The sequence below is a fragment of the Podarcis raffonei genome, chromosome 14, assembly GCF_027172205.1.
Source record: "Podarcis raffonei isolate rPodRaf1 chromosome 14, rPodRaf1.pri, whole genome shotgun sequence".
Taxonomy (NCBI): Eukaryota; Metazoa; Chordata; class Lepidosauria; order Squamata; family Lacertidae; genus Podarcis; species Podarcis raffonei.
The window spans coordinates 33,985,871-34,008,606 of NC_070615.1; the positions used below are offsets into that span (position 1 = coordinate 33,985,871).

The following is a 22,736-nucleotide window of genomic DNA, read 5'->3' on the forward strand; positions in this document are numbered from 1 at the left end:
ATATAAAAATCCTCTCAAATTAATTAAAATAAACACTATATACTTAGCATAATTAGATCTTCAGTGTGCAAATATTCTAAAGATATTCTAGCCCTACCTTGATTGCTATTTTTCTCCTATCCTTTAAGAGGGATAGGAGAGAAAAAGCATCATTTTCCAAACAGCCAGCTGGCTTCCTCAGAGTTTTCATTCCCCTCTCAAAGGCTTTCTTCCAGTAGTTAAGTAGGCACTTTTGCAAAAATGCATGTGGGGAGAAAAAATCTGACTTGCTGCCTTGGGGGTCGACTTACCTGCACACATTCTTATCTTTCCAAGTAATTAAGGAGCACAAATACAAGCCTTTCATTATGCAACTGTGTTGGTGGGGGGAGTCTGGAAATACAGCAAAAACAATCAATGCTGCAGAAGGATCCTGGTTTTGAGGAGCTACAGTTAGAAACAAGCATCTGCTTGGCATGGACTCCATTCTCTGTGGGGTGAACAGATAGAGAGAACTTTTGCTTCTGACTTTTTCCTTTTTCGGGATTAAAAAAAGGAAAGGAAGACCTGTCAGTCAAAGGTGGTACATAATGCATAATGTAGCTTAATGGCAGAATACCTGTTTTGCATTCAGAAGGCGGCCCCGGGTTCAATCCCTGGCATCTCCAGGTAGGGATGGGAAATATTCCTAGTCTGAAACCCTGGAAAACAGCTGCCAGTCAGTGTAGACAATACTGGGCTGATTGGACCAAGGGTCTGAATTGGTAGGAAGTTCCCTATATTCCTAAGCACAAAATTTTGGGGGTGCCATTTGAATCAAGATAGCAGACTGAACTTATCAAAAACTGCATTAATTTTCCTGGTGAGTAACCCCACACAATACTATGTCAGGCCAGGTAGAAGGCCTTTTTCTCCTGTTAGCAACTGCCCATGCCTCTGGGGAGAATTCTTCCACTCTTTAAGTGCAATGGCTCAGAGGGATTTTCTTCTCTTTCTTCCCCTACACTCATTCTCACTTTATCATGCAGAAATGCCACTCTGAGATTTACTGTTCATTTCTCAAGCTCAATATCACAGTGGAAAGCATCGGCTGACATTCAACTGTGTTATTAAACAAATGTTCCTGCATGAAATATGACTTCTTGTTTTTTTACTCTTCCTCCAGTGAGTGACATGGCAGTTGCCTTGCGGTACACTTCAATATGAACTGAAACCAAGTCCAAACCCACCTGGCAAGTTTCCTCCAAAACACACACACACATAATTTGTTGTGGTTCTGAATGCTGATCCTGTCAATGGTTTAGAAAGGAAGGTGTGCAAAGGAGAAATAGACAAATAAAGGACTTTTTCTCCTTCTTTATCACTCAGTGGTAGATCATCTGCTTTGTGTGCAGAAGGTCCTAGGTTCAATCCCAAACGTAGGGCTAAAAGAGACTCTTGCCTAAAATACTGTAGAGTCTCTAAGTCTGAGCCAGACAGACTTATGGTCTGCCCTAGTATAGGTATCTTCTTATATTCCTAAAACAAGACCATTGTCTTACAGTTGGTTCCCCTAAAAAATGTTGAACAGCTTAGTGTTGTCCATCCCCAAAAAGTGGGAGTTCCTGCACTTGGGACATGTCCACCTATTCACTCATTCCCAAGAAACCTTGCTTGCTACTTTGCTGTTCTACAGAGATGTCTCAAAGCTCTTGCTGCTCCATAGTTGCATAGCCAGATATGTGTGTATTAAACATGGAGAGGTAAAGGTAAAGGTACCCCTGCCCGTACGGGCCAGTCTTGCCAGACTCTAGGGTTGTGCGCTCATCTCACTCTATAGGCCGGGAGCCAGCGCTGTCCGCAGACACTTCCGGGTCACGTGGCCAGTGTGACAAGCTGCATCTGGCGAGCCAGTGCAGCACACGGAAACACCGTTTACCTTCCCGCTGGTAAGCGGTCCCTATTTATCTACTTGCACCCGGGGGTGCTTTCGAACTGCTAGGTTGGCAGGCGCTGGGACCGGACGGGAGCGCACCCCGCCGCGGGGATTTGAACCGCCGACCATGCGATCGGCAAGTCCTAGGCGCTGAGGTTTTACCCACAGTGCCACCCGCGTCCCTAAACATGGAGAAGGCAGCTATAAATGGCTGTGAGCTATGATGGCTATGCTCTACCTCCATGTTCAGAGACAGTAATACTCCTGAGTACCAGGTGCTCAAAACCACAGGAGGGGAGAGTGTTATTGTGCTTGGGTCCTGCTTTTGAGTTTCCCACTACATCACTGTGAGAACAGAATGCTGGATTAGATGAGCCATCGGTTTGATCCAGCAGGCTCTTAAGTCCTTATTGTACTAACCTATGGAGTAGCCTAGAAGTCAAAGCAGCATAAGAACGTAAGAAAAGCTTGCTGGCCCATCTAGTCCAGCACTCTCTTCTCACAGATGCATATGAGAAGCGCACAACCAGGATCTGAGTACAACAGCACGCTGTCTGCATGAAATTCCCAGCAATTCACATACAGAGGCATACTGCTTCCAATAGTGGATGGATGTAATCGCTCTCAGTGCCCCTTTATCTGTCCCTTGGAATTCTCACTGAGCCACACCCCCTTGGAATTACACTGAGCCACACCCCCTCGGAATTCTCACTGAGCCACACCCCCTCATCTGACCACACCTCTGCTCTTCATGATACACTTGTCACATGATACACTTGTCTGTTCTGCACCCTTCTTGAGTGGTTTCATCTGGCTGAAATGTGTCCCTGAACTATGACAATGCCTCTTACTTGCCTGGACAGAGGGAGCATGTTGGGTGCATGTATAAAATATCTTGCTGTGTAAAGGTAAAATATATGTTTCTTGTTCCACCTACTTAAGTGTCTGGCTCCACCCATCACTGGTACATGGCCCACAGGAGGTTGTCCGGATGGGAATGTAGCCCTCTGGCTTAGAAAGGTTCCTGATCTCTGCTATACACAGAACACCCAGAGACTGGCCAAATTCCCACCATACATTTAAAGCACCGTGATGCCACTTTAAAGTTCAATGGATTCCCCAAAGAATTCTGGGAGCTGTAGTTTGTTCTCAGGATTCTTTGAGGAAAGCCAGGACTATTTAAAGTTGTATGATACTGCTTTAAATGTATAGTGGGGGTGGGGTGTAAAATAAAAATAAAACAGTCAAGTAGGCATACCGTAAATTCACATCAAAAGAGGCTGTTTAGGGGACAGTTCTGCAATTTGCACAGAAAAAGTTTTAGGCTAATAAATTTACCAAATGCTACATAAGCAAAAAGGAAAAGAAATCACTCTATATAGAGAGCCTAAGCATTGGCAGATGGCTTGCAAGGGCTACATTTTAATGACAATAAATCTTTATTGGTATGTAACTACATAGCCATTTGATGTTCCGCCATGGCACTTTAAACCCACTTAAGCAATCCAAACGTAATTATCACTCATTTAGTGTGCCCTGTGGTTTAAAAAGCAAACTTGATTGTGTATTTGACCCGCAATAAATGTATAGCAAGAACAATCTGATTACCCTCAGTCTAATTTTCATTGTCATGTAGTTTAGTTGCTGCTTACTTCGGGTTTGTAGACCCACACTGTGCCAACTAGAAGATTCTACACTTACATAGCAAATCCATTCCCTGGACTGCAGATGTAAAATTAGGCAGGGTCCAGAGATCAGGAAGATCACAGCCTGGGATTGCACACTGAGTCCTCTCCTTCCACTTGCATTGTGATTTATTTATATGCTGCTTATTGCAAAAAAGGCTTCTAAGTATAAAAACCAGTGGCACACCTGTAGTGGGAAAGTCAGCATGGATATGGCTTTTAGAGGTATATTAAACAACAGACTACACTGAGGATTGGAGCTAATTTGAGACTTTGCCAGCCCACTCACAAAAAAAGACCCGAGAAACCAAACGTGTGGTGACAAAAGGCTCTATTTATTCAAAATAAAGCAGCAGAGGATCTGCAACACTTAATTAAGCAAATTAAATTTAATTCACCTAATCAAAATAAAGTCCAGACAGGGAAGTTCCCTAAGGCATGAGGGATCAGCTCTGTCCCCTGTCTTGGGCATGTTTACAGGTTTGAAAGGAATGGAAAAGAATTATTCCACCTTGGTATGATAACTTTGGATGTGTAAACCTGACAAGCATACTGTGGCCCCACTGGTTTGGCGTTTACCTTGGTGTGCATGACAAGCCTAAAGGGTCCTTCCAAGGGCCCCCAAAGTGAAGCCTGAGCTGGGTGACCTAAGAGTTCGCCAAACCCACTAATGCCTCAGCTATTTATCCCACCAGATATTAAAATTATCTTTCCCGCCTGAAGTAAAAATCAATTAAGCTGATGAAAAATGCCATTTAGGGCTCTTATCAGCATGGAGTTGGCAGGAGCTCTCCTGAAAATTATTACTCAGCCCCCAAACTATATAGGGAGGAAAGGAGACCACTGCAATGGGAAGAGAGCAACATTTGGGGGAGGAGCCTATTTATAAAGCCTGTCTTCCACCCTGACTGGATTGGCTCCCCTTTCCATGTGATCACTCCCCAGCTTCTTCCTCAGGACAAAACATCCTGCACTGACTTTGAGGGAGAATTGGGGTGTGGCAAAGGCACCCCTATTCAAATGTGGGAGTGCCATTCTTCATTGTCAGTATAAATTAATTGGATTGAAGGTGATGTGTCTACAGAACAGGTGTCTTCAATTTTAGAAAATCTTGCTTATCACAGAGTGGTGTGGGCCAGAACATGGAAAGAATATACAGTGGTACCTTGGGTTACATACGCTTCAGGTTACATACGGTTCAGGTTACAGATTCCGCTAACCCAGAAATAGTACCTCGGGTTAAGAACTTTGCTTCAGGATGAGAACAGAAACTGTGCTCCGGTGGCACAGCAGCAGTGGGAGTCCCCATTAGCTAAAGTGGTGCTTCAGTTTAAGAACAGTTTCAGGTTCAGAACGGACCTCCGGAACGAATTAAGTACTTAACCCGAGGTACCACTGTATTCCATCTATACAGGAATAGCTTCTGAAGTGTCCTGAATTAGTGGGAGTTGGTAAGCCTGTATGATTTGGTCTGTAAGAGGAATGTCCCCTCCCATAATAGAAATGGTGGAGAAATATTGTAATCCAAATCTGGGAAATATCAGGCTTGAAAGACATTCATTTATGTAAATATGACTTGTGTAATTCTCTAAAAGCATATATAAAGTAGCCAGTGGTACAAACTTTACAGGCATCAGAACACAGACATCCTATTCCCCCACTCTATCCACATAACTGCATTTGCTCCCCCCCCCCCCCGAATGTTTTCTCTCTATTCAATCTGAGCCGCAGAATAATTTTTGGGCTGTGTGTGTGCAAAACTCCCTGTTCCCTCAAACTCCCCCAGAGATCTTTGCTGCCACATTTACCAACAGGAAATGAGCACTCTGCTGGACATCATCAAAGAAATGCAAGGGATGCTTTCACTCACTTGAAAGCTTATTGATGGTTACTATCAGGGAAAGTTATATTTAACACGACCCTCAAAGTCAACCTCCGTATCTGACAAGAGATTGGACAAGGAACTTGCCTGTTTTATTTTTTAAAAAATCCTTCTTGCTAGCAGCATGCCCTTCATCAGAGAAGCAAGATGCTTCACAAACCTTAATTAAGCAAAGCTAAGCCTAATAGCCCAACACAAAGTTAAGCATTAGCTTCATGATTGAAACAGAGAACCTTCAAGCTCACAGGACTTGTCTACAGTTCACCTGAGAAACCTAAAACTGTGACATCCAGCTGCACACACAACCCATAGTATTCACTCTGACTTATTACCATTCTTTGGGTTGTCCTGAATACCACCATTTGGTAGCCAAGCCCAAAACCAAAAATCTCATTTGGATGCATTTAGACTTGCCTGCTTCTGCAAGTGACCATGAGGTGATTGATGATATCATCATTTATCAGTTTTAGAACCTTAAGTAGTAGCAGTTGCCAGGACATTGTCTTGTTCGCCTCTGCGTAGTTCCTTCCTTAGTCCAGATATCGTGATATAGTGATATATCATGATGTTTAGCTCGTGATATATCACGACATTGAAAGCCAGTTATAGCCCAGCCCTAGTGGCTTTCAGAGTGAAGCATAGTGCGCCTGTCTCTGAGAGGGAAAGTGAATGTTTCCTTGTTGTTAAAATACAGTGTGTGTGTGTGTGTGTGTGTGTGTGTGTGAATCAAAATCTGTTCAGCATTGCAAAGCAGATTTCACCAATGAACCTAAATCGATAAAAACACATACGGTCAATTTCATGACTGTCCAACTCACCACGGCTTAATCTAATTGCTGTTTGGTGATAGCTATGAATCATACATATCAAAATCAAATTACACTTTTTGTGATTAAGATGTTTAATTTTGAAAAAGACCAAAAGGACATTCACTGGAAACAGTGTAACCCTGTTAGCATTGAATGTACAGTATATCCCAACTAGTAAAACAAGATAATAAAAATGCAGGCAATGATCAGCTATGGCAATTTATATCTATTACAGAAACTCAAGGCAAGGAAGGGTGTGGTCAAGCTGAGAGGGAGGGCAGCTCTGGAATGAAAAGCTTGAATCAATAATTGAAAATCTAATCAGGGGATGGTATCACAAGTTGGAGCATTCACAGCTATGATCTTGAAGTAGTGGCGGCTACAAGATTTGCAGGGGGGTGTCATTCAAGGCCCCACTTTTTGCTAAAAGCCTGTAGTGCTCTGTCTTCTGTCTGTTAGAAGTGCAACAGCAGGGATTTAGCAACCAGAGAGTTAATTCTGTTTACAGTTAGTCAGCTGACCAAGGGGTAGGGGTATTATTTTCTCTCTGGACTATCAACTTAGTCACCTCACTCTGGGCCTAATTCACAAGGTGAGTTAGCAATGCAGCTCCTATGTTTCACTACCAAAGGACAAACTTTGCACCCATTATCCTTTAAAAAAAAATATCCAGTCTGCAATAGAAAAACAGAAACTAGTGAGTTTTTATTTCAAATGCACACCTTGCTAGGAGAGGGGTGGAAATAAAAAAAAATGCTGTCTTGCATGCACAATAACAGCATGTGTGGGTTGTTTCAGGGTTGAACAAAAGTGGCCTCCCAAAATTTTCTACACTATTTGTGTGTTGGTTGCATGGGTCCCAACTCCCTTAGACCCTGGGTGCTCGAGCACCCACAAAATTCGGTGTCATGGCCATGCACACTACATGGCACCCATGGTCCAGGGCACCCACGGTAGTGAGGCCAAGCTGGCACTCCTGGTGGGTTGGGTTTTTTGCGGGGCAGGGGGCTGACGTTTCAGTTAATATTCCCCATGGAAGGATTAGTATTCTTGAAAGGTTCAGGAGGCATCCAATAAATGATAGGATTTCTCTCTCTCCGTCACTCACTCTATCACACACACAAGTCTGATAATTAGTTTCTAAGAAATTTTGACTCACTTCTGGATGAACGATTCTCAGTGGGTCTGGTCTAGATGGGAAACTGTCTAGAACCACCTTTGTATGCTGCCTCAGGTACCATGAGGGACTGAAGGTGGAATATGAATGTAAGAGGAGGAAAATGAATAAGGATGTCCTCCCGCTGACATGTGGTAGCCAATGGGGAGGGGTGTAATCTGCCTTGAATGCAGAAGGTCCCAAATTAAATATTTGGCATTTCCATGTAGGACTGGGAGAGTCTCCTGCATGAGCCAATGTCAGCCAGTGTAGACTTGTAAGAGCTCCTGGACTTACCTGCCTCTTCTGGGCCTATACCATTAATCAGCTTCAATAAAGCATCACTTCCCTACCTAAAAGTGTACCAGCTATCATGATTTGTGCAGCAGCCAGGGCAGCTACCTGCTGAGAGAACTGCAATACCTCCAAAGCTGCAGGGGCATCAATGCACTGAGCATTGACTCCCATGGCCCAGGCCATCGTTACCCAAGAGCTGGAGAGATTTCAAGACTGCCTTTCCCACGGCAGAAAGTATTGTAATGACAAAGCCAACAAGTCCTTACATTTGGAAAGAGCAGCAGATCAAACCACAGCTGGAAAACTGTGACGGACTGTGCGGTTGACCACATTCACCACATCACCAGCATGACAAAGAAGATGATGGAGAGCTTGGCAGCCATTGCTCTATAGACTTCCTGGTTTTGTGGAAGAACAGGAAAGGGTGACCAATGAACATCAAGATGAATGGAATAATCCTTACTGGACATACAGAGGGGGAAATTAGGCGCATCCAGGGTGGTTTTTTGTCATGTGACCTGAGAGTATGATGCTTTCGTTACTAGTATGCTGTCCAAGGTTCCTATGGGTTGTTCAGGTTTGATGGTATATTGTCTTTAAATTGATGTTTTTCAATGTGTTGTAAGTTACTTGGAGACCTTTGAGTAACAAGTAACTAACAAGTGATACTAATCATTGTTATTATATTATATATTTATTTATGCACCATCTTTTTTTTCCCTGGCAGGGAATACAAGGCTGCTTGCAGATAAAATAAGAACAGCTAAAAACACAGGAAGGGGAACAATCATTTAAAAACAGTTAAACATCAATTGCTTAAGCTCCCTATTCCTGACTTTGACAAAAATGAACTAAGTGACGGTCGGAGCCAAACAGTACAAATTGAGAGCATTTGCAGATGATTTAGTACTGATGTTACAGGAGCCAGAATCTAGTACTAAAAGGGTTTTAGAACTAATTCAAGAATTTGGTCAAGTGGCAGGATTTAAACTGAACAAGTCAAAAACCAAGGTTTTAGAGAAAAACTTAACACCGATTGAAAGAGAGAGGTTTCAGAATGAGACAGGTTTAACCGTGGTCAAGAAAGTGAAATACTTGGGGATTAATATGACAGCAAAAAATGGGAATTTATTTAAAGATAATTATGAAAAATGTTGGACGGAAGTGAAAAAAGATTTAGAAATTTGGTCAATTCTGAAGCTTTCCTTGTTGGGTCGAATTGCAGCTATAAAGATGAATGTTTTGCCTAGAATGTTGTTTTTGTTTCAAACATTGCAGATTGTGGACAAAATGGATTGTTTCAAGAAGTGGCAGAAAGATATTTCTAGATTTGTCTGGCAGGGCAAGAAGCCCAGAATAAAATTTAAGATATTAACTAATGCAAAGGAAAGAGGCGGATTTGCCCTGCCAGACTTTAAACTTTACTATGAATCAGCAGCATTCTGCTGGCTAAAAGATTGGCTGCTTCTTGAGAACACAGACATTTTGGATTTAGAAGGTTTTAACAACGTTTTTGGTTGGCATGCATATTTGTGGTACGACAAGGTTAAAGCACATAAAGCATTTAAAAACCATATTGTCAGGAAAGCATTGTTTAATGTTTGGATAAGATACAAAGATTTACTGGAAAATAAAACCCCAAGGTGGTTGTCACCAATGGAAGCGAAGGCTCAGAAAAAGCTCAATATGGAGGCCAAATGGCCGAAATATTGGGAAATTTTGGAACAGGAGGGAGATAGACTAAAACTGCAGAGCTTTGAGAAACTAAAAAACAAAGTGTGAGATTGGCTACATTATTATCAGATAATGGAGGCATATAATTTAGACAAGAAAATCGGCTTCCAGGTGGAAAAATCAAAATTAGAAACAGAACTGTTAGAACCCAAAACTAAGATTTTGTCAAAGATGTATAACTTGCTGTTGAAATGGAATACTCAGGATGAAACGGTGAAATGTGCTATGATTAAATGGGTACAAGATGTTGGACATAACATTATGTTTGCTGACTGGGAACAGTTGTGGACCACAGGTATGAAATTCACGGCATGTAATGCCTTAAGAGAGAATATTATTGAAATGATATATCATTTGCCCGACAATAAATGTTGGAAATGTAAAGAAACTGAAGGTACATTCTTTCACCTTTGGTGGGCGTGCCCAAGAATTAAGGCTTTCTGGGAAATGATCTATAATGAAATGAAAAAGGTATTTAAATATACTTTTCTGAAGAAACCAGAGGCCTTCCTTCTGGGCATCGTCGGCCAATTGGTGCCAAAGAAGGACAGAACGTTTTTTATGTATGCTACAACAGCAGCAAGAATACTTATTGCAAAGTATTGGAAGACACAAGAACTACCCACTTTGGAAGAATGGCAGATGAAGGTGATGGACTATATGGGATTGGCAGAAATGACTGGCAGAATCCGAGACCAGGGAGAAGAGTCGGTGGAAGAAGATTGGAAGAAATTTAAAGATTATCTACAGAAATATTGTAAAATTAATGAGTGTTAGAATGATGTTGGATTGAAATTAAGTGGTTTCCAGCTGTAATGCTTTAAGAGATATGAAAAAAAAGGATTATAAATAGGTAATAATATAATGGTAAGGATTTGCTGAACTAACAATTTGGGGTGGAATACAAAAAAGGGAGGTATGAGGAGGTCCGGGAAACAAGTTAAAAGAAAATAAGTAATTGAAAATGTATGTGTGTTTTTCTTTTCTTATAAAGTTTCTTTACTCTGTATTTTTGTTATTCTGTTTTTTCTTTTTATTTTATTGTAATATTATAAAAAATCTTAATAAATATCTTATAAAAAAAATGAACTAAGTGACATCCACTGCGATTCAACAGCTCTGCAGGTGAAGGAGACTGAGGACAGAAAGAGCAATGAGGGGGGAGTAGCCAGACTAGAGACAGAGGCAAGTTGCCCCCTTATCACATGTTCCTAGTCATTACATTATTGGAGAAAAGACTTATTTTACTTACTTAAGTGTAGAACCTGCTCTACCACCAAATGCCTGGGGCAGATAAGAGTAGATCTCAGACACTCATTTTTAAAAAGGCCTTTTTTAAAAAGAAAAATCAAATTTAAAAGGTTAAACATTACTGATTGCCAACTGTGTCAGCTAAATCTCAGGGCCCCACGCTCTCAAGTTAACCATGATTCTTGTACTGTGGTACCTTGGTTCTCAAATGCCTTGGTACTCAAACACCGTGGTTCCCAAACACCAAAAACCCGGAACTAAGTGTTCCGGTTTTTGAACCTTTTTCGGAAGCTGAACATCAAATGCTGCTGTCAGCTATTGTTTCTGGGGCAACTGCACCGATCAGAAGCTGTGCCTTGGTTTTCGAACATTTTGGAAGTCAAACGGACTTCTGGAACTGATTAGGTTTGGCGCTTTTGTTTTTGCTATTTATTTTGGGGTTTTGTTTTTGAGGCTTTTTTGGTTAATTTGTTTCTGTAACTGAACCCAGTTCAGCTACTGATTGATTGATTGATTGATTGATTGTGTGACTGTGGAAATGGATAAAAGCCCCCCATCCAAACAATGAGTATCATCAGTGCAGGTAAGAAAATAATAATAATTTTAATTTTTATCATCTACAATATTGGTTTATTTATTTTACAGTACAGTGCATTGATTATTGCTTTCATTTTATGGATCAATGGTCTCATTAGGTAGCAAAATTAATGTTAAATTGCAGTTTTAGGGGTTGTTTTTTAAAGTCTGGAATGGATTAATCCATTTTGCATTGCTTTCTATGGGAAAGCATGCCTTGGTTTTGGAACGCTTTGGCTTTGGAACCGACTTCTGGAACAGATTAAGTTTGAGAACCAAGGTAACACTGTATAGGGCTGCAGTGAGAATGTGCATCCCCCAGTTTGGGCATAGGAGTTTCACGAGCAAAGTTCTGCAGGTGCAAGATTCCTTCATGCAATTTGGGTGATTCCTCACTTAGGGATAGAAAAATCTGTCCATGTCAGTTTTCTAAGTTTCTCATTTTTTCAAATCTTATATTCATTTCCATACATTTCCACATCTGTTGGTGACTTTTATTTTAAAAAACTCTCATGAAGATTCATCAGCAGTTTAGTACAAATTTCTCCTAATATAGACATGTTTCTATGCAAGTTTGCCTACAATTTCCAAGCAATTTCCCCTAGCATAAAGCATTTTTGCACGTTCTTTTCACTAATATAAATGTACACATGCATTTTTGGCTGGAGAACTGCATCACAAAATTCAGAGAAGAGCAATTTGCATAAGACTGCTGCATTTCAGTTTGCTTCTTTGGTCTGGAAGGCATGAATTACCGTAGTTAAGTTTGTCTTTAAATGCACACTCAGTCCATTTCCTCCTCCACCCATCTAGTCTTGTGGACAAAAACATTTGCCTTTGCGAAAATGGCTATAACCCATTCTAAACCCAAGAGATAACTCAAATTAAATCAATTGTTTTGTTGATTAATTAAAGGCTACCAAATAGGCTTCATTGCTGAAGAGGCTTTGAGCCTAGACTTTTGCTCCTCTCATCTCTCACATATGGACCAATTTCAGGTAGACTATTGTCCAAAGTTTTACATCTGATGTGCAGCCTTCTCTGAAGGGAACTCAGTTGGTGCAAGGAAGATGCTAATAGTTTTGATCATTTTGAACTTCTTTGTGTTTCTGTGAAAAATGACGGAACCCAATCCAAGTGACCAGCTAATGTCTTGCTCAGCACTTCCTAACAATGCTATAATTGCAACCTCTCAGCCAGAGTTTCATATTCATCCCACCAGCAGAAGAGGAAGCAGCGGGGGGAGGCAAAAGGACACCCCTGGAATTGTCTCTGAATACATTCACAACTTGCACACACACACAAGAATTCCATTCCATTTCTTCCAAACCATTTGCAAAAAGAAAGACTCTGCAGTGAGGCAGAAACCCATTTGCAGCCATCTGCATAATGTTTGCAGCTTTTGTCTAGCTCAACGACTCATCTTTGGGAAAATGGTTATTGAAGATTGTAATTTTCATAAACGTTTGGAAATTGATACAAAGGAAACTGGCCATAAAAACTTTGCGAGTGGGGTGGGAGGGGGATGTCTCTAAGTCGTTGGCTGCTAAATGGCACAGAAGAACATAAGATGTCATGCTGAGCAGTCTGCAGCTGGCAGAGGGTAGTCTTCTTCTACCTGCACAAATCTAATGTGAGGATTCAGGCTCAGATCTTGGACTTGGGCACAGCCCAGGATATAACCGCTGGGCCTTCCCATCACACACAAGGCAGAGTAAGATAGGAAGCTGCCCTAAAAATGGAAGACAAGCCTACTGAATCAAGCCAGTAGCCCAATTAACCCAGCATCCTGTTCTCACAGGAACTAAGCAGTTGCCAATTGGAAACCTACAAGTAGCACTTGAATGCAGCAGCACTCTGGCCACCTGCAGTTTCCAGCAACTGAATCTGGCCCATCTAGTGCAGTATTGTCTAGCAGCTTTCCAGGATTTGGGACAGGGGTCTTGCCCTGCCCTACCCTGAGATGCTGGAAATTGCACTTGGGGTTTTCTGCATGCAAAGCATGTGTTCTGACACTGAACTCCGGCCCTTTGTCAAACCATTGTAAAAAAAAACAAATATGACTTCTGGTTTGTTTGGGTTTTTTTATTAAAAAGGGTTTGCTACTATCCAGGGTGCTGAAATGTCCTCAGCAAAGGCATAATATTCCTGGCACTAAAATATAGCAAACAGAACAAAACAAAATCAGCCTTTCCACATTCATCCCAAGCCAAGGCTGCCAACTGACCCACCCTGCTGTCGTGCCTTAAATGGCAGCTTGATGCAGATAAATGAGTAGGAGTAAGTGTTTGTAGTGCAATTATGGCCACAATCCTTAAGCAAAGAAGCACATTCAGTTTCTGGGAAAGCGACAGGCACTGGGGCCAATTTAAACATTTCAGACAGGAGTCTCTTTCAGACCTACATGCTGCAGATTAAAAGTGGGAGTTCTGCATGCAAAGCAGGTGTTTGTTCACTGATCTATGGATGCTCCTGAACAACATAGGAAACTGCCATACCAACTCAGGCCATTGGTCCATCAAGCTTAATATTGTCTACTTAACTAGCAGCAAGCTCTCCAAAGTCTCAGGCAGAGTGGTCTCTCCCAGCCCTGCCTGGAGATGCTGGAGATGCTGGGGACTGAACCCTGGGCCTTCTGTGCACAAAAGCAGATACTCTGCAATTGATCTACAACCCTTCCCTAAGAAAAGCTGGCGTCTCTCTGACCATGGGCTGACAGCCTGCAGTCAAGATAACCAAGTGGTGTGGAAGGAGGTGGAGTGGAGTAACTAAGCCACTGGTTACTAAGGATGGAGGGGGAAGAGACCTGATAAAAGTCCCTATTTGGGACAGGACCTCTACACCCACCAGGGCAGTGACATATGTCTCACCACTTGCCTAGCTCTTTCTTACTTTGAGCCCCTAGGCTGGCCACTTCATTTCAGCCAGTGCAAGAATCTTGGAGAAGAAATAGATCACTTGTACCCTCCCATGGCAGGGACACGGGTGGCACTGTGGGTTAAACCACAGAGCCTAGGACTTGCTGATCAGAAGGTCGGCGGTTCGAATCCCCACGACGGGGTGAGCTCCCATTGCTCGGTCCCTGCTCCTGCCAACCTAGCAGTTTGAAAGCACATCAAAGTGCAAGTAGATAAACAGGTACCGCTCTGGCGGGAAGGTAAATGGCATTTCCGCGTGCTACTCTGGTTCACCAGAAGCAGCTTAATCATGCTGGCCACATGACCTGGAAGCTGTACGCCGGCTCCCTCGGCCAATAAAGCGAGATGAGCGCCGCAACCCCAGAGTCACGACTGGACCTAATGGTCAGGGGTCCCTTTACTTTACTATCCTCCCATGGCAGCCTGCTGCATTTCCATGCTGGGCACTGACAGAGAGAAATGAGGAGGGAGGGTGTTCCTGCCCATCTGCAAAGTTGACCCGCACTGGTGGTGAGATCTGGCCCAGCCCTGCTTTGCATTAGCTCAACACCATCTGAAGCACAGCACCCTCCCCTTTCAAGGGGGCAGGGAGGCTGGAGTAAACTCTTTTGAAATTACTTAAATAAGTAAGGAAGGAAGGAAGTAAAATAGACATGGTGCCTGCTTTGCAACTGCACTGCATCTTTAAAAGAAGTGACACTGCAAGAAATGTAAAATAAAACAGCAAGAATGATGAAGCTGTGGAGCAGCTTCCCCAGGGAAGTGGAGAAAGCCCCATTCCTTGATATTTTTAACACTTAGATCCCAAAGAGGAGAAAATGTACTAGCTACAAACAAGCCAGAATTGGCAGGAAATCAATTGGCCCCACTTGCCGGGTCCTTCTCATCACAACTTTCTTAAAAACACAACCCAGAAAGTACCCAAGTGTTGCTCAGCTTCCTAAAACTGAAATGAATTTCTTGTAAAAAAAAAAAACCACAAAAAACCCCTTGATACTGTATATATTCATTTATTTTCCAGTTAAACATCAGCCTTGGCTCCTGTCAAGTTGCGTAAGGGAGAGCAAAGATGCAAAAGATGAAAGTGTCTTGCTATCAGCAGCAGAAGCAGAGTTCCCTAACGCAGGGAAAGACTAGAGAATCTGCTTGTTTCAGCTAGACTGGCAAAGAAAAAGTGATTTATATGTGTTGTATATGCGATATAACATTGTGCCACCAGAGGGCGATGTGGAGTCCCGTTTTTCTCTACCTGTTTTCTCTGTTTAAATTTAAAACGCTTTAAACAGAAACGCTACTTTGATGTGTCTAGATCCAGCCTAGAATTGCTAGATCCACCAGCCAGAGCTGGGTGCAATGCGAAAGACATACACTTAGAATTCATGGGCCTCTCTTGCTATGCATGAATTAGGCTCGTATCAGAGATTACAGAAATGAAACACTACTCATTCTTTTGCCAAGCTTATACTGAACTCCACCGCTAGCTGAATGTGAAGCTGATGCTCTCATGTCCTCTTTGTGGGTTTCCCATTGGGGTATCTGATCTGTGACTTTGAGAACAGGCTGTTGGACTGGATGGGCCATTGGCAATGGGGACTGTCCAAGGAGTAAGTCTTTTGAAGCTGAAGAGCCTGGCAAAGCCATGTCATTTAATCCAGAAAGACCTAGTAAAGGAGGTGGACACTCCTAGTCTGGGTTGTCCTCTGAGCATAGGGCAGGGGGTGTTCCAACAGGACATACATGCCTGTTTGTGGAACAGAAGAAACCTGACTACAATTTAAGCCTTGTTGTTATTTTATTTCATAAAACTTATAAATGACTTGACTCTAAGAGAGAGAGAGAGAGAGAGAGAGAGAGAGAGAGAGAGAGAGAGACTACCCTCAAAGCAGTTTACAAAAAGAACCAAACGAAATTGTCAAAAACAACTATTTCAAATACAGTTGCACCTCGGGTTACATACACTTCAGGTTACATATGCTTCAGGTTACAGACTCCGCTAACCCAGAAATAGTACCTCAGGTTAAGAACATATCTTCAGGATGAGAACAGAAATTGTGCTCCAACGGTGTGGCGGCAGCAGGAGGCCCCGTTAGCTAAAGTGGTGCTTCAGGTTAAGAACAGTTTCAGGTTAAGAACGGACCTCCTGAATGAATTAAGTACTTAACCCGAGGTAGCACTGTATTCAAAAATAATTAACATCAACAATAACCTAAAAACTGGAATAAAACACATGGCATGTCCGTGTGTGACTTAAACAAAAAAGGCTTTTAACAGGTGCCAAAAATAATAGTGAAGGAACTTGCCTGGTGTCAATAGGCAGAGTGTTGCAAAGTGTGAGTGCTACCACACTAAAATATTGATTTTTTACAAATGCAGAACTAGTATTATGTGGCACCTATAACAGTGCCAGTTCTGCAGATCAAAGGGATCAAGTGGTTAAGAACATGCCAAGCAAAACACCCAAATATTTGGCTGCCACTATTGCAGCAGCCATGAACGGGTGGCTCTCTGGTAGAAATCCACAAGAATCCTGTTCTCCCCTCTCAGGTTGCACTCCTGTGAATTCAGTATATTACTGAGGTCAGGAGGCCTGAAATCATGTCCCACATCCCGATCCAATCTCCCCCACCCTGAGTTCATGTTCCGTGGGTACGGAAAGACTGGAAGACTTGTGGCAGTGGCTGGTGAACCCTGGGACTGATGGGGTGGAAGGCCAATAGGGGGTCAAGCCATACATAGCCAGTGATAGGCAAAGCAACAGCCAATGAATGAGCGAAGGAGGAGGAGTTGCACTGACGGCTGGTGCACATTGGGACTGGTGGGGCGCGAGGTAGGGAGGCTAACAGTAGGTGGCACAAGAGTCAATGAAAGAAAAACCCAGCTCACTCTAGCTTTGTCCCCAATCCTTCTCCTCCCCTGTTGAGTTCTACAAGGGCAAAACTGAAACTAAGGAGGAGGAGGAAGAAGAAGCTGACAGCCAAGGCCACCCCATAGACTGATTGGAAGAATTCAGGCAAGTGTGGCTTATCCGAGGGCAGACCAAGGCTGATGGAGCAGTATCCACAGAAGAGTTGCATGGAAGGAGAACAGGATTCATGCTATGTCTCTGTTATGCCCCATGGGGATTGCTCCTCATGCGCCCTTTTTCAAGTACAATCAATGGGAGGTTTTGCACTCTGGTTAGCAAAGTCATAACAACCTGGGGTGCTCCTTTGCTTCTACCCCCCCCCAAGAGGAGCTGCTGCTGCAGAATCCACAAACAAGCAAACATTTGTAAAAAGAACAGTTATAAAATGTGGAATTTCTTTTACAAAAGCCCAATAAACGCTTTTTTTAAAAAAAATGTACTTCTTTAATAGAAATCATTACGGACTATTAGGAAATCTTTCTACAGTGCACCCATTGATTTCCTGGACTTCTAATGCTATTAGGTTTGTTCAAAAGATTCTCCTTTTTAAAAAGAGAGAGAGAGAGCAAAGCCATTGAACTGATGCTCATTCAAACTTTCTCAGGGGACATGGCATATTCCCCCTTCCTGCCGCCTGACAAACAAATGCAGAGAGAAATCACAGTCACCTGAATTTTCTGGACATCGAGGACTAGATTCAGGGGCAGTGACTGAATCTGAATTTGGATGAGATGGAAGGATGGCCACAACTCAGTGGGGCAGCATGCGATTTGCATGCAAAAGGCCCCATGTTTACTTCCCAGCATCTCCATGATCTAAAACCCTGGAGAGAAACTGCCAGTCAGTGTAGACTATACTGAGCTAGATGGATCATTGCTCCGATGTAGTGTAAGGCAACTTCCTGTGGTTCTGCCTTTGGTAAAAAGCAGCAAGGGTGCCAACAGCAGGCATCACTGGAAATCTGCCAGTGCCCCAGCAGTCTGGCCAAATGACAAGAACCCCCTAGACCTGCTCCTTCTCTGCACCATCTCTCACTCTGACCCAGACAGCTGTAAGGAGGGCAAGCAAGCAGGTGGTAGCAAATGAGAAGAAAGAGGAGTAGCTGGCAAGAATGCTGGTGAAAATGTAGACACACTGTGTCCAGGGATGGTGCCTTGCCCAAATGCCCTCCAAAACCTGGAACTGGCATTGCAAGGATTAGGTAATGAGAGACAGATTTGTGCCATTGTCTGTCTGTATCTCCAAACATTCCTTGTTGACTGCCTCACCCCCATTATTACTCTCCATTATCCATTATTACTCTCCTTCATTGGAGGTTTCTAAGCAGAGGTTGGAGGACCTTCCATCTCCACGATTCTAAGTTCACACCACAGACACTCAGATATCCTCAAACCTGATGCCCTCCAGATGTTTTGGGGCACAGCTCCCACCATCCTAGACCCTGACGGTGATGGGAGTTGTAGCCTAAGACATCTGGTGGCTTCTATGTGGTTTTGGACTACAACTCCCAGCATCTTAGACCAGGAGCCTGATGGGAGTTATAATCCAGAACACCTGGAGGAATGGAGGTCTGGGAAGGCTGCTTTTCACAATACAGGTGTTTCCCCCACTTACATGGGTTCGACTCAAGCGTGCTGCAGGGAAATAAATAAATCTATTTAAACTGCAAAAAGGTACAAAAGCGGCCCAAAAAAGAGCAGGGGGAAACTGCAAAAATGGAGCAAAAAGAACAGGAAAGTGGCTAGCAATCCCCAGCACTTTGGGGTATCTGTCTACCTCCTAATCATAGCCAGGCACTTAGGGGTACCGGTCTACCTTGCTTGTTGTTGTTCCCACATTGTACTCCAGTGATGAGGAAGACTGAGAGCTACCATTGCCACCATTCGTGCCAATCTAGTAAGTGCTGCTGGTTTTTTCTTTTTTTATTATAATTTTTATTAGCAAACCAATCAAATCACGTTAATTCCAAATTACAAAGCCAAATTTTTAAATTTTTGTTGGGGGTACCCATGATTCAAGCTCCGAAAGGGATCCAAACATCTCTCTTGCTGCTGCTTTAATATTCACAATTCTGTCCAAATAGTATTCACAGTTCTGTCCAATCTTCACTTTATTATTTTCCTCATCTTCTTGTTGTTGTCATATATTCCTTTCTTTGGTTTTTTCAAGGGTTTCCAGAGGTTTAGAGGGTGTTTACAGGCTTTTTAGATTATGTTCCCTACTATACATGATTTCACATGGTACCCAGAAACGTAACCCCCACATAAGTAGGGAGCCACTTACACACAGAGAGAGGGGTTCTTGGTGGCTTCCTCTTCCCAACTCTTAATAACAAATGTACCTTCCCACAGTAGTCCAAGACTAAGCACCCTTTAGAAGTTTGAGCTTTAGTCAGGAAATGAGGGGATCGTTTAATTTAATCATTCTTCTAATTGTTGCTCTGCCTCAAGCCTTTGGGAATATTAGATAGATAATGTTCCAGTTGCAAGACTGAGAATAGATTTCTTCTTGTGAAGCATTGTGGGAGATTGACTGGAATTCCCTTACTATTTAAGCGCAGCTTCACTTCAAAACCTCTTTTTTAAAGCAATAAAAAATGAACAAAGAGGGAAACTCACCTGTCCACTTGTGGAATGCTATCGTCTATACATCTCCACATCAGATCAGAAGGTGCCAGCAGCCTGCCAGATGTTGTTGGATTCCAGCTCCCATCAACCGCAGCCAGCATGGCCAATGTCAAGGGATGTTGGGAGTTGTAGTCCAACAACATCTGGAGAAACACCAGTCCAATAGCCCTAGTCTATAAGGAGGATCTGGAATGCTGCTATAACCTAAAAGCTGTAAGCTTAGACAACGGATCAGAAAGGCACCAATTTGAATTTCACCTATGCCAGAGAGTCAGTCAACTGCCTTGGGCAAGCCAAGTCCCTCAGTCTCACCTCTTCCCTCCCCACCTGCAATATGGAGCCGATATTAACAGATCTGTACTTTATGAAAAACACATGTTGTTGCTTTGATGGGAACTGATGCTACTTCAATAACATAAAAGCCCTGCTGGATCAGACCAAAGGCCCATCTGTAGTCCACCATTCTGTTCTTACAGTGACCAACTAGATGCTCAGCTGGGAAGCACTCTCTCCCCACCTGTCATTCCCAGAAACTGATATGCAGAGGCATGCTACCTCCAGCAGCAGAGACAGAACACAGCCACCATGCCCAGTAGCATTCTTCCACTCACCAGCAACTAATATTCAGAAGTACACTGGCTCCAACAATGGAGGTAGAACATTTAGCCATCCTGGCTAGCCAAGACTGATAGTCTTATCCTCCATGAATTTGTCTAACCCTCTTTTAAAGGCATCCAAGTCAGTGGTCATCATAACCTCTTCTGGGAGGAAATTCCCAAGTTTAACTACATACTTTCCTTTGGTCTGCCCTGAATCTTCCCCACAGGACAGATTTAAAGATGCCTTGCCTGTCTGCTCAACTTTGATATAAATGTATCTTAGAAAACCACCACAATTTCCTGGTACCTCCTCCTTAAACAGAAGCATGACCCTGTCAAAAGTTACCCCTGAAGTGACAGCTCAGGAAAACGGAAGGGTGTGGAAAAACATGCAGTTTACAGACAAGAGCAAGAAATATTCTTTAGCCATTGCCTCAGATCTGTTCAATGTTTTGCCTGGTTTAGTAACTTCCCAATCCCACTCAATTACACCTTCATTTAAGAGGTTCAGTCAACTTGACTTTCATTCTCCAGCAGCTACTAACAAGATCTGTTCAATTACAGTTTGACAGCGCAGCATCCAACACAGACAGAGTTCTCCCGTGAATTTGAACAGTACACAAACACCAAATGCAAGGCAGCAGAGAGGGATAAGAAGAGAAATGTCATGCCTGCTCCTTGCCGTTGTACACCAACGATGATGTGTTAAATACTAATTGTGTGCTGTCAGGCAGGCAAAAAACAGCTGCATTCAGAGAAATAATCCTGCCAGCGGGATGAATCAAGCAAAAAAACACTCTCTGCCTTTCAAATTAGCAAGGTCTGTAAATCCTTCCAAAAGCATGTATCAGTCATTGATTTCTTATCTGTCAAGGAAGCAGATCTCAATTCAAGAAAGGCACCCAGGATTGGGGGCGGGTGGGCAGGAGAGAGATTGGGGAGATAAACCATGCTTTTCAAAATGAGACACCACCACAAACTTCCCATCCTGCCAATGAGCTCACTTAGGAAACTCTGCTTTCCCCATTTGGGGGAATAGCTGAGCTAAGACCTACACAGGTGCAGAAAGTAACAGGCAGGAGCAAGCATCTCACCTGTCTGTGTTTCAAAGAAATTGTCAAGTGCTACCCATCTGTTTTCATTTTCTTTATTTAACAAAACAAAACAGGCTTTTGAGCTACATCCCCAGCACCTGCCATCAAGTACAGACGCTGAACACATACCAACACAGTTTATGCTGAGAAACTCAGATGATGGTGAGACTTAAAAACAAATAAATAGAAAGACTGGTTCTCCTACCTAATGTGATTTTTCTTTTGGAAAAGTCACAAGCCAACTGAACATTCCCCCGTTCCTTAAAAACATGCCCCACTACCCACCAAACTCCTCTGCCAGATTCGAGGTGCTCTGACTGCTCTTTCCAAGTCTAGGAAGAAGCAAAGGGCCTAGAGTGATGGACCACTACGGCAGCCCCTAGCCCACTCAGGACTTTCCTCCCTTGTCCCACCGAGAGTGGAAGGAAGCAGACTGGGAAACTCGTCTCTCGGAAGCGAGTGACTCTCGCAGAACACTCACCAGGAGGTCAGTGTCACACCTTGCAAACTCAGAGTGAAAAGAGCAATGGTTCAACAGATACATTTGGCTGTTCTTGACGAGGCGGGACAGCATCATTAGTGCAAAACCTGATCAACTTCACAAAGGCAAGTCATCTGTGTGTCCCCCAAAAGTCATCCTTTAAGCCTCACCCCCAAACACACACCACCAGTTCAGATGTCTTTACTCACAGTTTGGCCTTCTCCCTCTGTCTGGGTCCCAGACTCTTCTCTGCCCAAGGAAGCCATTCCATTCCTTGCCTCCTCCTCCTCCTCTTCTTCTTCTCCACCTTCTCTTCCTTTCATTCCAATGCTTCCTCCATCGTTCCCCAGCTTCAATCTCTTCCCCTCGGGTTGTGCATCCTCCACTTCCTCTCGCCTCATCTTGCCATCTCTGACTCTCTGCTTCACTGCCTCCTCCAAGCTGCTAGCAGGACTGGACATTTTAGAAAAAGAACAAGCAAGGTTGTGCACTTTACTATATTTTTTTCAGTATTATTTTGGCCTAGCGAAGCTGCCTCTTTGGGGGAAGATTTGGGGCTTCTGAGAGCTGCCAGCCTTGCTCTCTCCGATATGCACAGGCTTCTTTTAAAAATTTAGCTGGTGTTTCAGTGCCTTTGCAAAGCTTGTCACTTCCATTTCTTTAGCTCCCTCTGCTGCTGGCTAGAGTGATTCCTTCAGCAGCTGTGTCTGCACAAGGCAGGGCACAAACTTTAATATCTCTCTGCCAAACACACATGCAATAACCTTTCAGATATTGATCATTTCCCCCAACAATGATTACTTTGACTAAATCCTCAGTTTCAGTGTT

At 43.1% G+C, this 22,736-nt stretch overlaps 1 protein-coding gene across 15 annotated transcripts in view; it reads right to left on the minus strand.

Annotated features, from left to right (window-relative positions):
- RBFOX1 (RNA binding fox-1 homolog 1) overlaps positions 1-22,522 on the minus strand; it is a 1,472,193-nt gene extending 1,449,671 nt beyond the window's left edge. For 9 of the 15 annotated variants that reach the window (XM_053365865.1, XM_053365877.1, XM_053365871.1 and 6 more), the window contains exon 1: positions 22,118-22,522. In XM_053365865.1, coding sequence (XP_053221840.1) covers positions 22,118-22,369 — 252 coding nt within the window. In that variant the 5' untranslated portion in view covers positions 22,370-22,522. The remainder of the gene's footprint in view (positions 1-22,117) is intronic. The other 6 variants (XM_053365872.1, XM_053365866.1, XM_053365867.1 and 3 more) reach the window with 1 other exon arrangement.
- Positions 22,523-22,736: the final 214 nt, after the last annotated feature.